The 18,198-nt window shown below is 45.5% G+C and overlaps 1 protein-coding gene across 4 annotated transcripts in view; it reads right to left on the bottom strand.

Moving 5' to 3' along the window:
* ccdc87 (coiled-coil domain containing 87) overlaps positions 1 to 18,198 on the bottom strand; it is a 97,995-nt gene that overhangs the window by 12,043 nt on the left and 67,754 nt on the right. Inside the window, exons 14-16 of one of the 4 annotated variants that reach the window (XR_010977715.1) lie at positions 6,048 to 6,148; positions 4,767 to 4,882; positions 2,572 to 2,678 (exon numbers count right to left, since the gene is read on the bottom strand). Coding sequence is in view for 3 of the 4 variants with exons in the window: in XM_068059716.1 (XP_067915817.1) it covers positions 4,767 to 4,882; positions 6,048 to 6,148 (217 nt within the window). In the remaining variant the exon portion in view is untranslated. Of the gene's footprint in view, positions 1 to 2,571; positions 2,679 to 4,766; positions 4,883 to 6,047; positions 6,149 to 18,198 lie in introns of those variants that run through there. The other 3 variants (XM_068059716.1, XM_068059718.1, XM_068059717.1) reach the window with 3 other exon arrangements.

Genomic DNA, 18,198 nt, shown 5'->3' with positions numbered 1-18,198 from the left:
TGGCTGAAGTCGAGCATCTGTGATGCTGGGGACTTCAAGGGGAGGCCGAGATGGATCATCAACTCGGCACTTCTGGCTGAAGATTGTTGCAAATGCTTCAGGCTTATCTTTTGCACTGATGTGCTGGGCTCCCCCATCATTGATGGGATATTTGTGCAGCCACCTCCTCCAGTTAGTTGCTTAATTGTCCACCCCCATTCACGGCTGGATGTGGCAGGACTGCAGAGCTTAGATCTGATCCATTGGTTATGGGACCGCTAGCTCTGTCTATTGCATGCTGCTTACGCAGTTTGGCATGCAAGTAGTCCTCTGTTGTAGCTTCACCAGGTTGACACCTCATTTTGAGGTATGCCTGGTGCTGCTCCTGGCATGCCCTCCTGTACTCTTCATTGAACTAGGATTGGTCTCCTGGCTTGATGGTAATGGTAGAGTGGGGGATATGCCAGGCCATGAGGTTATAGATTGTGGTCGAGTACAATTCTGCTGCTGCTGATGGCCCACAGCGCCTCATGGATGCCCAGTTTTGCATTCGAAATCTGTTCGAAATCTATCCCATTTAGCACGGTGATAGTGCCACACAACACAATGGACAGTACCCTCAATATGAAGGTGGGACTTCGTCTCCACAAGGACTGTGCAGCGGTCACTCCTACCAATACTGTCATGGATAGATACATCTGCGGCAGGCAAATTAGTGAGGACGAGGTCAAGTATGTTTTTCCCTCTTGTTGGTTCCCTCACCACCTGCTGCATACCCAGTCTAGCAGCTATGTCCTTTAGGACTCGGCCAGCTCGGTCAGTAGTGGTGCTACCGAGCCACTCTTGGTGATGGAAATTGAAGTCCCCCACCCAGAGTACATTCTGCGCCCTTTCCACCCTCAGTGCTTCTTCCAAGTGGTGTTCAACATGGAGGAGTACTGACTCATCAGCTGAGGGAGGGCGATAGGTGGTTATCAGCAGGAGGTTTCCTTGCCCATGTTTGACCTGATGACAGGAGACCTCATGGGGTCCGGAGTCGATGTTGAAGACTCCCAGGGCAACTCCCTCCCTACTGTATACCACTGTGCCGTCATCTCTGCTGAGTCTGCCCTGCCGGTGGGACAGGACATACCCGGTGGTGTCTGGGACATTATCTGTAAGGTAAGATTCCGTGAGTATGACTATTTCAGGCTGTTGCTTGACTAATCTGTGGGACAGCTCTCCCAACTTTGGCACAAGCCCCCAGATGTTAGTAAGGAGGACTTTGCAGGGTCAAGAGGGCTGGGTTTGCCGCTGTCTTTACCGGTGCCTAGGTCGATGCCGGGTGGTCCGTCCAGTTTCATTCCTTTTTATTGAATTCGTAGTTTCATAGTGGTTAGATACAACTGAGTGGCTTGCTCGGCCATTTCAGAGGGCATTTAAAGAGTCAGCCACATTGCTGTGGGTCTGGAGTCACATGTACGCCAGACCAGGTAAGGACAGCAGATTTCCTTCCCTAAAGGACATTAGTGAACCAGATGGGTTTTTACAACAATCGACAATGGTTTCATGGCCATCATTAGACTAGCTTTTTAATTCCAGATTTATTAATTGAATTCAAATTCCACCTTCTGCTGTGGTGGGATTCGAACCCAAGTCCCCAGAGCAATTCCTTGGGTCTCTGGATTTCTAGTCCAGTGACAATACCACTACACCACTGCCTCGCCAAACTGTGAGCCCGACTGACAATCTTAAATTGGTTGTCAACGTAATTCTTAGCACTCTGAGGATTATTTAGCAAAGGTTGTTCAATCGCGGAATCACATCTAATGTTGGACATTGTGTTTTGAGTTTTGCAAGCATGGGCTGGTTGGGTACAGTCTGCACCTTGCCTGTTGTGAACGGCGGAAAGGATGCTGTTTGATACGATCCGCCAGTCTTTGGGACATACGGCCTATACTAACAGGATTCTGCCATCAAGCCAAAAAGACGTTCTGCCTATCACACAAATGAGTAATATGGTATATGAATTTCAATGCCAGTGTGATGCTAGGTATATAGGCTGTACGTTTACAGGGGTTTGGGAAACAGAGTAGGGCCATGGCATTAGGCCTATTGCTCACATGGAGAAAGACAGCAGCATGGACTGGTTGAGCCAAATGGCCTGTTACTATGGTGTAATTTCTATGTAATTCTATGAGAACTAGAACTCCCAGCATGCAGCAACTCAGGATGTGGCGCCAAATAGGTCTATTGCATCAGTAACTTCCTCCATTACAAAGTATAACCAGAATACTTTCCAGCGTTCCTGATCCTTTAAAAAAGATGAACAGTCACTGCTACTAAAATTAAGCGCTAATAAAATCTAAGGCAACCATTATTAAATTTATTCAGCAAAAACAATAAGTAATAACTGTCAATGGCAATTATCTCTGGGTGCAAACAATAGCTTTGAGCAATTGTCTATACAATTGACAGTATACAATTACAGCAAGTGGACAACTGCCTTTCAACTCAAGTCTTTAAGCCTTGATCTTTAGCAAACTGTGCCTAAGTTTTCTCAGCAGAGTGCAGCCCGATGGGGAAAGGATATGCACATCCCATGAGGCTTACCCAAATTCTGTTCTGTCCTATTCATGTGGATTTTTCAGCAGTTTGGTTTGAAGCCCCTTATGTATAGCAATGTGTCTCTACGTATATTGGTAAATCAGAAAAAATATCTGGATAAATTAGATGATACAAGTGGATCAATTAATGAAGAATTGAAAGAATGCAAATGTATAGCCTCAGCAGCAAATAGGATGGCAATGATATCTTCAACTACAATAATCCATGAGGACTTTCGTACTAAGTGCCAGGAAGATCATGATCACATTTACAACAACCATGAATCCTTAGAAGTTGCTACATTATCAAGCTCTTCTTGAAATGAGAAAGTTAATTAATATTTTGTGTTTGCCATAATTATGACACAGGCATCAATATATATACATGCATCTAAAGGATGTATGCAATGTCTGTGCAATACCTTCCTCAATATACTACTTCAACGCACTTAGACCTACTGGTATGTGACCATCTGCATTATAACAGGACACAAAACAATATGACACAAAAGTCATTACCTTTTCACCTGCAGTATACAATCTTACCTTGGTAACTGTAAAAGCAAACCAAAAGGAAATCAACAAAAGATTAAAATAACAGAATTCTATATTACAGTTTTGTAATAAAAAATCAATACAGCACTATTAAATTATATACTATAGGAGATTACAAACAGAAATAACAGAATTTGTGCCACATCAACCTGTAGCTTATTTAAACTCTGCAGTAATAACTTTTACTGCATTAACAGTTGTAAAGAATTGAATTCTAATATTCAGAACATCTTAAACACAAAAATACAAGAGGAGAATAATACACACTGGAGAAAAGCATTTACTTGAAATAAAGCACCCAGTGGCACTGGATTTCAGAAATCTGATTTCCCAATTTCACCTCTAATATTATTCATGTAACTTCTGGAGTTCAACCAAAGATCAACCTTTACTGATGCCAATGGGTTTGGTTTGGCACTATAGAATGTCTTGTAAATATACAGTTCTCAAGCTATAAAATTATCAGAATTCGTACTGCCATCACTGCAATATTAGTTGCGCATCAATTTTTAACTCATCCGTGATTTTTTGCTCTACAAAATGCATCTGTTCAAAATCACCCTCCTAACCACCTGCTTTCAGATATTCCACACACTGAGTTCTTCAACCATGGTTTCTAACACATTTTGACCTCATCAGGACTTCTGTCAAATAGCACAAACAATATGATGTTGTCATATTTCTATTGTCATTTTCCTTTGCATACACATCGTGTGGTTGTACACAGAATCAACTGTTTATTCTGTTACCATGCTGTTACCAGAAACTCATCTGCTGTGCAGTACAACCCTGAGCAGGTATTCAGATTTGTGGCTGCATGTTGCATAACTTTGCCATCATGAGGGACCAACCTTTACGTCCAACTGGGCAGCAACTAGTGCAGCAGGTGGAGGTCCAGGAGCAGTCGATGAAGGAGCAGCATGAAGAGGATGATGATCAGGACCAACTTCAACCACTAGTGCCCTTCCATGCCAAAGCGCTCAGAGAAAGGCACTTCAAAGAGTGCGTTATCTAAATAAGCCCACCTATCCTCAACACACCAACAGTCCTACAATCCTTAAAAGGCATCTTTCGATGCCTTCCTTCAGTTCAGATTCATGGGCTATATCGTAACTTAACTACAAAGATAAATACCAACACCAAATTCAGAACAAAAAATAAATTTATCAACTCAAATATTATCATTCATTTTATATTGGACAGAATGGTCTCCAGGGTCTGTGCAAAGCCCCAATAGAAGTTGGAACAGGACTGCTCCATGCTCTGAGCTATTATGCAGGTTTGCCAGTGCACCTATCATTTTCTGGTGGATGCCCATCTGCCTTCCTCCAGTAGCCTGAGCCCTTGAAGTCAGCATCTGAGTCTCTGCAGCAGACCAGGTACACAATCTCTTCCTCTGGCCATCCAGCAACTGTGACATCCTATCCCCCTGCCTTATTTTAATTTGATCTCTGCCCAATTTTCACATGGTCCCTGGAAGCAGGGCGGTGCAGCATGCCCTTCCCCCTTGCACTCTTTTTCAAGCATCATCAAATTTCTTGGCCATGTCTCCTGTAAAGTAATTCTAGGAAGCTCTCTTTCATATAAGGATAGGTTACCAATTTCCTTTCTTAAGTTAAAAAGCTTTTCTGGGAACAAAAATGCTACCTTCTAGTAGAGGTTCTTTGCCTAGGCCTCCAAGCATTACTGAGTTAATATTCCAAGATCCAGCAATGAATTCCTCTTTTACTAAACGCACTTCTGCAACTTCTGTTTCTTCTTTCCTGTTTTTGGAAAGGAAATAGCAAAATTAGATCCTTACTGATTGAAAAAACCCCATAATGGCCTAGATTTTGCAGTGTTATTGAGGGCAAATCTGTCAGTGCTTGCCGTCATTACTCCACTGAAACTGACAGCAACTTCGGGAGTCTGCACATGTGCAGAACAACACAGAAATCCAGAAGTTGCTGTCAGTAATTCTACCTCCTCCAGAGAGTACACTGTGAAGGACCTCAGGAGAGCAAATGCTAAGCAATCAGCGAAGTCACAAAGACTTCCATTTTTATTCTTGCTGTAAAAACCCTTAAAAAAGTTACACCTCATTGAATGAGGTGTATCTGGGTTTTTAACAGTGTACCAACTTCATAATTACTGCTAAACACCCTCACTGGCCCTGAAGAGCTAATTTTATAGTTGTGGAATGTCAAATTTCTCCATTATGCTAAAAGTAAAGTTTGTGTATGTTGCTATTTCTATCTAAATCCAATTATAATCATTTAATTTGCCATCTGAAAAATGTAAATTAAAAAAGTGCTTTAAACTTCCTGTTTTGCTGTCTGTGAGAATGCTTCAATATGATTGGTTGCTTACCTTGCTTGCTGACATCACTGCTGCTGCACAACAGGAGATCCCCTTTAAAGCCTGACTACCCGACACGAACTCAACTACATGCGACTACATTTGTCGGGTTTGGGTGGAGTCGGGTTGATATTCCGTGTCCAGCATTCGAGCTCGGGTCGGGTTGGACTGTACTGGCTCAGTGTTTTATAAATAAATGTATTAAATAACATGTTTGATGTTATTAAATGCATTGCGATATTCGGGTGGGGTCGGGCATGAAAAAAATTAAAGGACTCGGGCTCCAGCCGGGCTCGGTTTGGCTGTGGTCATGTCGGGCCCAAGTCGGGTTTTAATTTTATACCCGAGCAGGCCTTTAATCCCCTTGATTTAGCACCAGATTTAAACTGAATTCAGGAAAGGGGAAGTCCATGCAAAAGAGATTGCTAAATCTTTATGGCCTGCTTGCTTTGAGATCAGTGCCAAATTACAGTGATTTGTTGCTTACTGCATAATCTAGCCCAATTTGATCAGTATTTTAAATCATGATTGTTAATTCTAACTTAAAAAGCTCTATATCTGTGAAACAAATTCTGTACAGAAGAGGTTTACCGTTTCAGTTCTGTTTCTTGAACAATAAGCATTTTTTTTGCCTCATCTTCTTCATTCTCACTATCATATAAATGAAACACAACTCCTAAGTAGTCATTTTCCTGTGGAAGCAAAAGGTAAGAAAGCTCTGATTAATCCTTAAAATCCTAGCTGCTGACCTATAAACATTGTATTGTTTTCTTCTCTGTTTTTTGCCTATCCCATGCAATTACATAGGCCGAAATCTTTCAATTGGGCGGGGGGAGCCGAAAAGTCGGTGGCGAGCCTGCCTCCACCGGGCCTGGAGAGCCAGACCGAATTTTACGATGACCGGGCCCTTAATTGGTCTTGGGTGAGACTTTCACCTCATTGAGGCAGGTGTCCCGCCTAATGGAGCTGCCAGCCAATCAGCAGGCCGGCAGCTCTTAGTCCCAGCAATGCCACCAGGAGTGGTGGCCACTGCTGGGACTACACCCAGCCATTGGAAGATGATGAAGGATGGCCCCCGGAACCAATGTAAGTTTTTAGAGCCTCGCCGGGGTCAATCGATCGGGCCCCGGTGAGGCAAGGAGGGTCAGTTAGGGGGACGGTGGGGGGGTGGGTGGTGCTGTTGGGCATTAGGGGCGGTAGCGGCTTCGGGGCGGCCCTCCGTGGGTCACGGGGTGCCCGATCAGGAGGTCGCACACCTCAGCCCGGGGGTGGCAAGAAGGCCACCTAGTTTCATCAGGTGGGCTTTTTGAGGCTTCAGCTGCCCATCAGCCAAGGGTAAAATACCCGTGGCGGCGGGCAGAGGCCCTTAAATGCCAGTTAATTGGCCACTTAAGGGCCTTGATTAGCCTGGGGCAAGCGGGCTGTTTCTCACTGTCGCCACCTCGCGTAAATTGGCAACGGGGGCGGGAGGGGGTCAGGAACAGCCCCCCACCCCCGAACCCCCTGCACCTCCACCTCCCACTCAATTTTACACCCACCCCCCCCTGCCACCAGCCCGCTCGTTTGGGGGCGTAAAATTCCAGCCTTGGTGCGGAAAAGAAAATTGAGAATCGTCAATGCTCAAGAGTTGTCACAGTTCGAAGAAGCAATATGTGTTGAACAAAAGAGACTGTTTTTACCATTTGAATTAAAGTACAGTCTTTTCCCTTATTATTTTATAGGATGTCTCAGTACCATTACTAGATATGAAGTAGAAAGCTTTTTACAAGTACAGCACTGTCAGTCTGACTACCAATACGCTTGTATGTAGTATACAAGCTATTTTTCAAAGGAGACACAAATTGTATAATTTAAAAAAGGCACCAAAGTTTAAAGTTGAACCTAGTAGATACAGTACAGTATTGAGTGAGTGCTGTACTATGAAAGATATCGGCCGCAAAATTCGATAAGGCCTAATAACTGGCACAGGGATCGTGATGCATAATTAACCCCCACCCATTCCTTCTGATGCAGGCAGCAAGCAAATTTTGCACTACCTGTTCATTTACATGATTACAGCGTGCAGTCAGCGCTCAACACACACAGCATGAATTCAAGCTGGCCTGCACTACTTAAAGCCAGCCTGCACCTTCGAAAGGGGAGATGCATTTGACTTAAACAGGTGCTGGAAGTGGCTGGGAAATAATATCTGACATGCAAAAAGAGTGACTATGGCGCAACAGGTGAGACAGCAGGCGCCAAGGTTCTCAAATGCAGCACTGGAGATGTTTGTGCAGGAGTGGACAGAGTGAGAGAGGTCTTCTATCTATAGGGGATCAGGAGGCTCTCCAGACAGACACTGTGAAAGCGATCAAGGCCAAGGGCCTGCATGCAGTGCTGCAAGAAGTTCAATGACCTCACAAGTGGGTCAGGTCAGTGAATGCGTCTTTAAATGCCATATTTCACCAACTGCACTATTAGCCTCAGACTTTGCTCAAAGCACCACATCAGCATCACTCACCAACCAACAATCTCCATCAATCAAAACTCATACGTCACATCCGTAGTTTAACCTCACCTTCACACACTTAACACTGCCACAAGCCTCACACCCACATCTCACAGCTTGCACACCCTGCCAGCTACTCAACCATGGCACGCACATCAACCAAACACATTGCAGCAGATTCTCTGACACACTTTCCTCTCTCTTGCAGGACAAGGTGGCACATAACTGGAGCCAGTAGGAAATAACCGGTGGGGAAAAGGTATAGCTGCATCTTCTAACACCAATGGAGAAGACAGTCCTGGCCATCATTGGAGTGGCCATGACTGAGTCTGTGGCCAGTAGCAAGGCTGAAAACATTGAAAACAACAGGATCCTCATACCTAATCCTCCTTCTCACATCCCAATTCCCCCTCATCCCACAATCTCTTATGGTATACAAGCTGATGATGCATGCATGCACCTCTTGCCTTCCTCACCTCCATCATCGCAAGCCTACCCTTGTGCCTTTCTCCTTTCGATACCCTAGAACTGTCACCTTTATAGGCAGTGATGAAAGAGGAAGAAGTCAAAGGAAGACAATGGATGGAGATAAAACACTGACACACGTTCTCAGCCACCAACTCAGATACTGACACTTAGTGTGCATTAGAGGCTAGCTTAGAGGTGGGATCTGTATGTGGTGAAACGCCAAGCACGTGGACTAAGGGGGAAAAGGGTAGCGCAGGTGCCAACTTTATGGAAGGCAAGGTCACACACGAGTTCAGCTGCAAAGGACTCAGATGAGGACTTCGATAGGACTATCTACAGAAAAAGGCACAAAGAAATGCTTGGCATATTGTCAGCCCTGCCAGAAAGCCTGCAGCCACTATCAAGGAGCATGGACTAGTCCAGCACTAAGCTTACACATGGCTTTGTTCAGAGGTTGGAGTCCATCATTTCCAGCATGGAATTGGTGGCCAACATAACTTCCGTTGCAGTACAAGCAGAAACCACCCAGCATCTGAGTGCTGCAGTAGAAGCTCACACTGAAGTTGTGCACGCTCAGCCCCAAGCACTCAGAGCCCTGCCATCATGGCTGCTGGTACCAGTGATCGAAGGGGTTTGCAGGGTCTCACAGAAGTCCAGCAATCTGTACTCCCACCACTCGCACTTGATCAGCACCTTTGCTGTTGCCCATCAGCCAGCCAGCCCAGACCATCTGCACATGCTGAAGTGGTGCAGTCCAAAGCCAGAGCTGCACAAAATCGTCCTGCAAGGCCATCTGCAGTTCTCCCTCACTCAGGCTGGGATTTTATGAGGCTGTTTCCGGAATTTTTCCTGTATCCCATGCAATTCTATATGTAAATGAACAGTGCAGCGATGGGCATGGGGGACATGTGTGATCAAACGGGACGGCCTTTCATTGGTGGAACCCGCTGTCACTTGGTCGAGCACCATGAGTGCCACGGCTATAAAGCATTCTGTGTTTCAAGCCTCAAGGAGCAGCAGCCTTCGTGTTATGTAAGTGTCTTCAGAGATACCGAAATTAAATCTTTTACTTATTTTTAAATGCCTTTTCCTTTAATTTTTCAAACCCAGCACCAACTCCACTTTTCACTGCAGCAACAGCAAAGAAAATGTCAGCCAGCAGTCAGTGTCCTGCCCTACGGATCAGTGATGCCTCCCTGTGGGTTTTCTTCCAGGCTGTCAAGGAAAGGTGGGAGGTCGTCTTCCCTGTAGGTGGAGTCAGAAGACCTTCCCGCCTGACCAAGGCAGCCTGGATGGAGGTAGTAGAGGAGGTCTCGAACTGTGGGGTGACATGGTGAACCTGGGTTCAGTGTCGCAAACGTATCAATGACTTGCTCAAATCAACGAGGGTGAGTGATTTTGGCGAAGCTATTCCTTTGTTTTTCTCCCTGGCTCCATATCTTTAAGACATAGGGCAGACAAGGCATGCAGCGGAATGCGTGAGCCGCCTTGGTGCCGTACACTTAATGATTGGCGTTTTTTATATACTTAGATATGTTGTGCAAAAGCCAGTCTGGAATGAGTGATGTCGATGGATGTATACAAAAGGTGTTATGCATCCTTTGACATGTCATTAAACCCGCACTGTCCCCTGCAGAATAAACACACCCACAACCAGCGTGAGGTGCTGGCAATGGCTGAGGAGGAGGCTTCAGAATTAGCGAGAGAGGAGGGCGGCACGGATGAAGTGTCATCTTCAGTCTTGCAGCCATAGGGTGCACACCAAAGGAAAGTGTGTGACCTCATGTTCACCTGATGCTTAATGTGCCTTTGTTTGTGTCTCCACTGCAGGTGCCCGCACTCAAGTCACAGAGCATTGCAAGGCACAAGACTACCTGTCTGGGCAGGAAGCTGCCAATGCCCCAGAGGGTGCACCGTCATCTGCCGCCTTTTCTACCTTGGCCAATGCACATACATCCACATGATCCGCGGGGGTTTAAGATTAGAATCTGGGTCACAAACTGGTGGTCACGACACAGACACGTCCCAGCAGCTGACGGAGCATGCGCCAGCCAGGTCCGCTGATGATCAGAGCACTCCTGGCGACCAGGCCCCTGCTCAGCTCCACGCTCATGATGATCCTCTGTTTGTTGCTACAAGAAGTCTGCTGGACGTGCAGCAAAGCCATGTGGAAAATATGTTGGAGATGCCTGAAATCATGCATGGCTTTGCAAATGCCATGAAGGAGTTCTTGCAAGCCATGATGTCTGTCATGTCCCAGGCCTATGAGTGTACAGCTTCCTCAGTTAAGAGTTTGGCAAATTCCTTGGTGAGTCTGGTTGAACACTCGAGCCATATGTGACTTGCATTCCATGCTGCTGCCAAGGACTCCATGCAGAACAGTCTAAACGAGAGGGGTACAAGGAACCTGGACCTCCCTGCGGGTGCTCCTTCCCCTCAGGGAGACAAGCAGGTGCCATCATGCACCCGGATGGAGGATGAGCGCATTCCAGCTGCCGCAGGGCCTTCCTTTCAAGACACCCCCAGTATAAGCAATGTCTCATCCTTCCCCCCACCCCCCCAACATTGACACCCGTACCTCTAGCAGGCGAGCACACGGTGGATACTCAAGCACCAGAGCTGTAGACCCCCAGAAGGATGAAGCCATCAAGGCCCCATTCCCCATCACTGACCCCACAGCAACGGGGCAGTGCACTGAGCAGACTGCCTCCACCTCAGCTGCTAATGTCAGGGTTGCACCTAGACGTAATGGTACAAAACATAAAAATAAATAGTTTTGAACACGAAGGTGGCATGGGTGCTGAAAATATTGTGTACACTTTGAAGTTTAAATACATATTTATCAATTCTAATATTTTATACACTCCCATAAATCATTTTCTTTGTTTCAGTTGTAAAGGAAAATGTTTATTGGAGTCCTACAGCAGGAACGCATTGATGCTTGCAATGCATTTCTGGAAGTGTCCAGTGACAATTTATCACTGATATTTGAGATTTCGGTCTTCAATGATGCCTGTTCATCGTTTGAAGATTTTGCTCATGTTTTACTGCCAATATGCCTTACATTTATAGTTCTGTGGTCACCCCCTTACTTTCCTTGCATAGGTGTGTTCTTGGTTCCATCGTAGCCCAGAGAAGATTTGTTATGCCAGTCACATCAAAGTGTTGCAATGTTGTAGCTTCCTACGTGTGTGGATTAATGCCTTGATGCAGGACAATATTTCCATGGAGACGCAGGTCGCTTTTAAAGAAGTTCATAGCATACAGGCCATTAGGCACATCCCCACTGCAGTTTGTCAGAAGAGCCCTTCTTTTTGATTACAGCAATGACTAAGACCTCAGGCATATGTGAATATATTTGGAGAATGTTTTTTTCTCTGCCCTACGTTGCTTTATGAAGTGGCTTAATGTTGGCTGAAATGTGCAAATATGAGGTTCTCCCTGATGTCCCTTGCATGTCTCTCCATGGCCCTTATATCTATAACTGCATCATTTGCATTGTTGTCCTCCTCATCCTCTTCATAGTTACCCTAATCTGAGGAGGACTGGTGTTCTTCCTGTTCCTCTGCCTGCAGAATGTTGCCACGTCAGGTTGGGAAATGCACAGCAGACAATGATTATTTGTGAGACCCTCTGTGGCGTACTGAAGAGCCCCTCCAAACTGGTCAAGGCAGTGAAAGTGCATTTTCAGCTTGCCAATGGTATGTTCAATGATTGCTCTGGTGGATGCGTGAGCAGCATTGTACCTCTCTTCAGCTGCACTTTGGGGATACCACACTGTTGTCATCACCATGTACAAAGGGGCCTCCAAGTGTCACCCAGGATCCAGCCATCTATTTTGCTCGTTTGTCAAAAACTCCTGGCAGTTATGAGTTCCTCAAAATGTATGAGTCGTGACAGTTCCCTGAGAAACGTGCGCAAACATGCATTATTCTTCTCCTGTGGTCGCAAAGCACTTTTACATTCAAAGAGTGGAAGCCTTTGCGATTCACAAATGCAGCAGGCTCGTCCCAGGGAGTTCTAATGGCCACGAGGGCAGTCAATCACCCCTTGCACTCAAGGGAACCGAGTGAAGGCACCAAAAGCCGCAGACTTTGCTGCCTCACTGTGCTCATCTGCAGGTAAGAAGATGAAATCATTGGCACGACGAAATAGGGCATTGGTTACTTCTTTAATACACCTATGGGTCGCAGACTGTGGTATGCCACATATGTCCCCCATTGATCCCTGGAAGGCACCACCAGTAAAACAATTAAGTGCAGCAGTCACCTTGAGGGCAACTGACATGGATTCCGACCAAACCCAAGTGGTTGTAGGTCATGCTGCAGGATCCTACAAATTTTTGTGACCATTTCACGTGACATTCTTCGGCATCTCTGGCATTGCCTCTCTGACATTTGAAGGTGATTTTTCCTTGTCCTGAGGATGCGATGACGTGCCAGCATCTGTCTTCAATAATGCCATTCCTGGATGTTATCATTTGGAGCATCCTCACCTTCTTGTTCTACCTGTTGCTGGCATTCAGGCATCACGCATTGAGGGAAAAGAGCCCTCCTTAGTTGCTCCCTCTGTTCTTCCCGTGCTAGTAGACAGATTTGGTGTATGAAACCCATGTCGCTGCAGCTTTGTAAATAATGAAATAACAGAGCATTCTAATTCAGCCTTCTGCTGCCGGTTAGCTGAACCATCGAGGCAATGAACTTCTATGTGCCTTAAAATTGCAGCCAGCATGAAATTTCACCTACCATTATTTGTCTCCACCCACCTGACTTGCAATCCTTGAGTTATCATTTGAGAAAATGGTGTGTGTAAATTTAAGACAAGTTTCCCCCCTTCCAACCTCCTCCTCCTGCTACCTTCCAGCCTTCACCATCACCCTTGACCCACTCAATGTAACCTTAAACATTTCTTCTGTTACCATTGAACCTTCCCCCATTACCTTGGACAGTGTCACAATCAATTTATTCATGTCATCCCTCCCCCTGTTCTTGCTCCTGTTACCATCCAAATCCTGACTCTGACCTTTGATCGTCCTCACATCCACCTTAATGTTATTGCCGAGTCTCGTTCCCCTCCCTATGATGCCGTAGAGTACACAACTCTAAGTCTCGAGTTTCCCCCCACTTACTGAATCTATTTTCCCCCATTGACTGTGATTGTTTCCTCTGCCATCATTATTTGTCTCCACCCACCTGACTTGCAATCCTTGAGTTATCATTTGAGAAAATGGTGTGTGTGAATTTAAGACAAGTTTCCCTACCTTCCAACCTCCTCCTCCTGCTACCTTCCAGCCTGCACCACAGGTCCTGACATTGACAGCACTCATCCCTCCCTTTAGACCCCTCATGACCATCTGTTGACTGTAATGCTCAAATCAACCCACCACCCCCACAGCTGCCCACATCCAGCTTCAGCAACAATAATGATCACTACACAAGCTGGATGCTCCCCTGCTCCCTCCTCTTCTCCATGCACCCGATAACCCCACCCTGTTGTCCTCAAGTACCCTCCCCTGCTCCTCCATGCACACGGTAACTCCACCCATCCTCCCAACTATCCTCCCCTGTTCCTTCATGTACACACCTCATGCCTTCGCTGCCATTCCCTGTGAAGAATTGCCCTTGCTAGTGCCGTGACTAGATTCAAACATCCACTCCAATGTTGCCGTTCCTTGTGCCAATGTGTTCAAGAAAGTAAACTACTGACCTTGGAAACAACTGCACAAAGCCGATTGGTGCACGCCACGTTTAAACGAATGTTGCACAGTGACACGGGAATATCGCTGGCCGCTAACCTAATCTGGCAGGTAGGACTTAATTTGAACTAAGTGTAGGGTAATGAGTATTCATGTTATGGAAATGAATGCAATGCAGTAATCTATCACCGTGCGGGGGAAACCCCAGACCACCGCAAACATGCCACTGACCTAATTGCAAAATAAATCCCACCGTCGGAAATCCGAAAAAAACAACTCATGCCTGATTAAATCACCCCAGACGCCACCAAAGCCACTCTTGCAGGGCCCATAAAGTCCCGCCCTCAAAGTCAGTAGGCTTCCACCAGCCATGCTGCAGCCACTGAGGTATCACAGTATAGGAGTGCTAGGACAGGTAAAGGTACATGGAGGATAGATACCAAGGAATGCAAAAGGATGACTAGTTAATTTTTGTATATTGGAATATTGGATGGTTTGTTATGTCCAGTGAAGGCATATCATATTCATAACTTTTAAGATATAAACTTTATTCAATGTGGACACTTTGAAATTTATTTTTCCTTTAAAGAAATGGGCAATGTGCTGCAAAGATGGCCACCAAAAGTCAGCTGACCTGGCCTGTATATTCAAAAACTGCATCACTGCCTCGAAAGGAAAATAGAATACATTCCAGACTAAGAGGTGTCAACTACACCCATCCTGAAACCATAAAGATACATTCCTAAATTGAATGGGTTTCTTCCAAGACAAAGAAGATGATTGTCTTAAACCTTCCCCCTCAGGATGAATGTTTTACAACAAAACTACGATGAATATGTGTGAAGTAGGCACATCATAACAGATTGGATTCCACATCCTGGTCCATTGGGTGGTCACACCAGCGGAGAAGGCCATGTCTCTCCTAACAGAAACTCGAATGTGATTAATTTTTAGCTTAAAAAGGTCGCCCTATGGAGAGAGAGGGAGCGAGAGATCAAGCAACATCACAGAAGTAGTCCAGCCAAAGGCTGTGAAATCGGACCAGAACAAGGAAGAAGCCCTGCTGCTAATTCTACATTTCAAATTGATGCAGCAGAGAACATAAAGTAACCACCACATTCAGCTTGACATTTTAACCACCCGAAAATCTACAACACCTCAACAAGTTCAAGGCTATAAACACCCAAGCCTGCACCTTTAAAAGAGACAGTCGTCCTGAGAAAGTTTAACAGGTTTACCATAAACCACGAACATCTACCTCACTTAAAGCACTTTCCCTTTTCCTCTCTTTCTATCCTTTTTTTGTAATTGTGTTTGAGTGAACACATGTATGGATGAAGTTGTGACCATTTCAGGAATTATGTAAAGATAGTCATTTTTAAACCTACGAGAAAACCTGTCATTTGTCTATTGATTGGACCCTAAAAAACAAACAGTCAGGGACTAACTCATTATTTTAAACAAAACATAATTGTGGTCAGTTGTGAGGGTGAGCAGTGGGAACGACCAACACCCCTGATCACCTGTCTGTAGCAGATTTGATTGGTAAAGGTGCTCTGAAATGTTTTAAGGTGGCTTTTAGGTCAGTATTGTGGCCAAGTGGATGCCGTGATGGTCCAAAATAAAAGGAAGGTAAGGCATGGGACTGGGGAATTGGGCTGCGTTCACTAGTACTACAGTTGGATGAGTCGATCACAGATAGCCTGGCAGGAAAGAGCCTCTGTTGTTTGCCGCCTCCCTTCCTTCTTCTCCTCCTCAGCTACTTGCCATATAGCTACCTGGTGGCAAGGGCTGTGCCCTCATGATGGCGAGATTGTGTAGAATACAGTAGACCACGACAAATGATGTCATGCGCTCTGGAGAGCATTACAAGGCTCCTTCAGAGCGGTCCAGGCATTGGAACTGTTGCACAGGCATCACAATAGTCTGCTCAATGACATTCCATGCAGCAGCATGGCTCTTTATACACATGCTGCCCATGTGTGTGTGGAGTGCACACCTGAGTCATGAGCCAGGTGGTTAGTGGATAGCCCTCGTCGCCGAGTAGCCACCCTCTGGGTTTCTCGTAGTGGCTCAAATGCTGATGATACAGCTGTCTGGCGCAGAATAACGGCATCATTAATGCTGCCAGGATACCGGGCATTGACCTGCATGATGCACTGAGTATAGTCGCACACCAACTGTAGATTAAGGAAATGGAATGCTTTGCAATTGCAGTATGGTTTGAATTTACATACAGCACCCGCAAAGCGATGTGTGTGCAATTAATGGTACCCTGCACCGTGGGGAAGCCTGCTTTTCTGGCAGTCATGTGCTTGCTCTACCGCCTCTCTGCAAAGAGAGAATGCAATGTATTCCCCTCTCTTTGCATATATGACTCTCATCTCCTTTATACAACAGAAAACTGTGAGATGCTGGAGATATTGCCTGCTCCAGCTTGGAAGGAGACCGATGCAAAGACATTTGAAGGCCACGGTCACTTTTACAGGCATTGAATGTCGTCCTCATCCTATTCTGAAGCTGCAAATCTGCCTGCCACAGGTGGCAGATTTCTGTGAGCACCTTCTTAGTGAAACAGAGACATTGCATACATGTTCCTCACGGAGGTTTGTGAATTGCTTTAATGGAGTAAGTAACTAGGGAGCATGCATCATCACTTCAGGATGTGATGCCATACAGCATGTGACACAGTGGTAGGAGTTGTGTTGATCCCTAGTAAGATGTGTATGTATAGCTCTCCTATAACTTGTATATAATTATGAGTCTTCAATGAAAAGAACCCAAAGTATTTGTTACCATTTCTCAATGTGTGATTGTTTTATTTGTGTGAAGAACCCAGTAACAGAATATGGAGGCAGCTGTGTGTTTTTGAAGCCCACGTTGCAGAAGTAAAGTCGAAGCACAAGTGTGAAGGTCAGAATCCTGGGGATTTGCTTCAGTGCAAAGATCACAGAGCAGGGCAATACAAGCATTCTGCTACAGAAGCAGAAACAATACAGTGAGACACCGGGAGGTAGAAGTACCCTCGAGAATCAGTGCTCAGAAAAACAGTGAGTAACTGACGAGGAGGATAACCATATCAGTGGTCGGTAAGAATATAAAGTCAGTTTGGAATCGGGCTGAAAGGTTACGAAGCCATTGGGACATCATGGTGTGGTTCCCGGCAGGGCCAAAGAAAAAGCACGCAATACAGGACAGTGCCCGGGGCTGGGGGTGGCAAAGCCTCAAGCTGCAGACACAGCAGTTCTGCAATGCTGTTTAGTATTTCCATTGAAGGAAACCCAACCCACAGTAAACCAGAAGGATCTATGAGAAGCAAAGAGCATCGGAATGATGACTACTACATTTCTCATCATGAATTGGATAATACATCTGTGGCCTTCCAAGTTTAAGCTTTTTCATCAGAGAATGAAATTATGTTTCTTGAATTTATCTGTCGCTGAACCTGATGGACGGGGTAGTGAAGATTATAATAGCCATTGGGAATGAGGGACTCCATCAAATTAATTAATCAGGTCGATCTGATGGGAGCAAAAAGACCCGGTGAAGCTCTGGAATACACTGGAAAATCAACTCCATCTAAAGGTGAATTTCAGGATCCACCATTTAGAGATAATGGCATTCAGACAACAGCCTAAGGAGTCAATTGATCAGGTTGTAAACTGATGCCGTGATAAGGGCAAAGACTGATTTCTCTGAAGCCGAGTTGTCAGAGAGAATGGCCGAACTCGTCATTGCTTCAACGCAAATCAAAGCCTTCCAGAGAGATCTACTGGAAAAAAAAGAAAGGGCATGATATCAACATCATGTTGAAAGACGGTAGGAAATATGAAGCCATTGTGGCAGGAAGCCAATATTTACAAGCATTGGGTATGGCTGCGACTAATCGGCATAGTGGCCAAGGCACCAAAGTGAATAAATCCTGTTGGCAGTGCTGTCTCCTACTCCAGCTGCAAAATCTACCGGCGTTTCAGGACCTCTCTCTGCAAGGCTTGCAGCTTGAAAGGACATTGGGCGCGTCAGTGCACGAAATCTGGCTATGGCGGTGTGGTCAGAGGCTACAATAAGCCACAGTCAAATAAAAAGTGTGC

The sequence above is a fragment of the Heterodontus francisci genome, chromosome 27 (genome assembly GCF_036365525.1).
Source record: "Heterodontus francisci isolate sHetFra1 chromosome 27, sHetFra1.hap1, whole genome shotgun sequence".
Taxonomy (NCBI): Eukaryota; Metazoa; Chordata; class Chondrichthyes; order Heterodontiformes; family Heterodontidae; genus Heterodontus; species Heterodontus francisci.
Note: the sequence above shows the minus strand (reverse complement) of the source record. Positions and strands in the feature narration are given on the sequence as shown.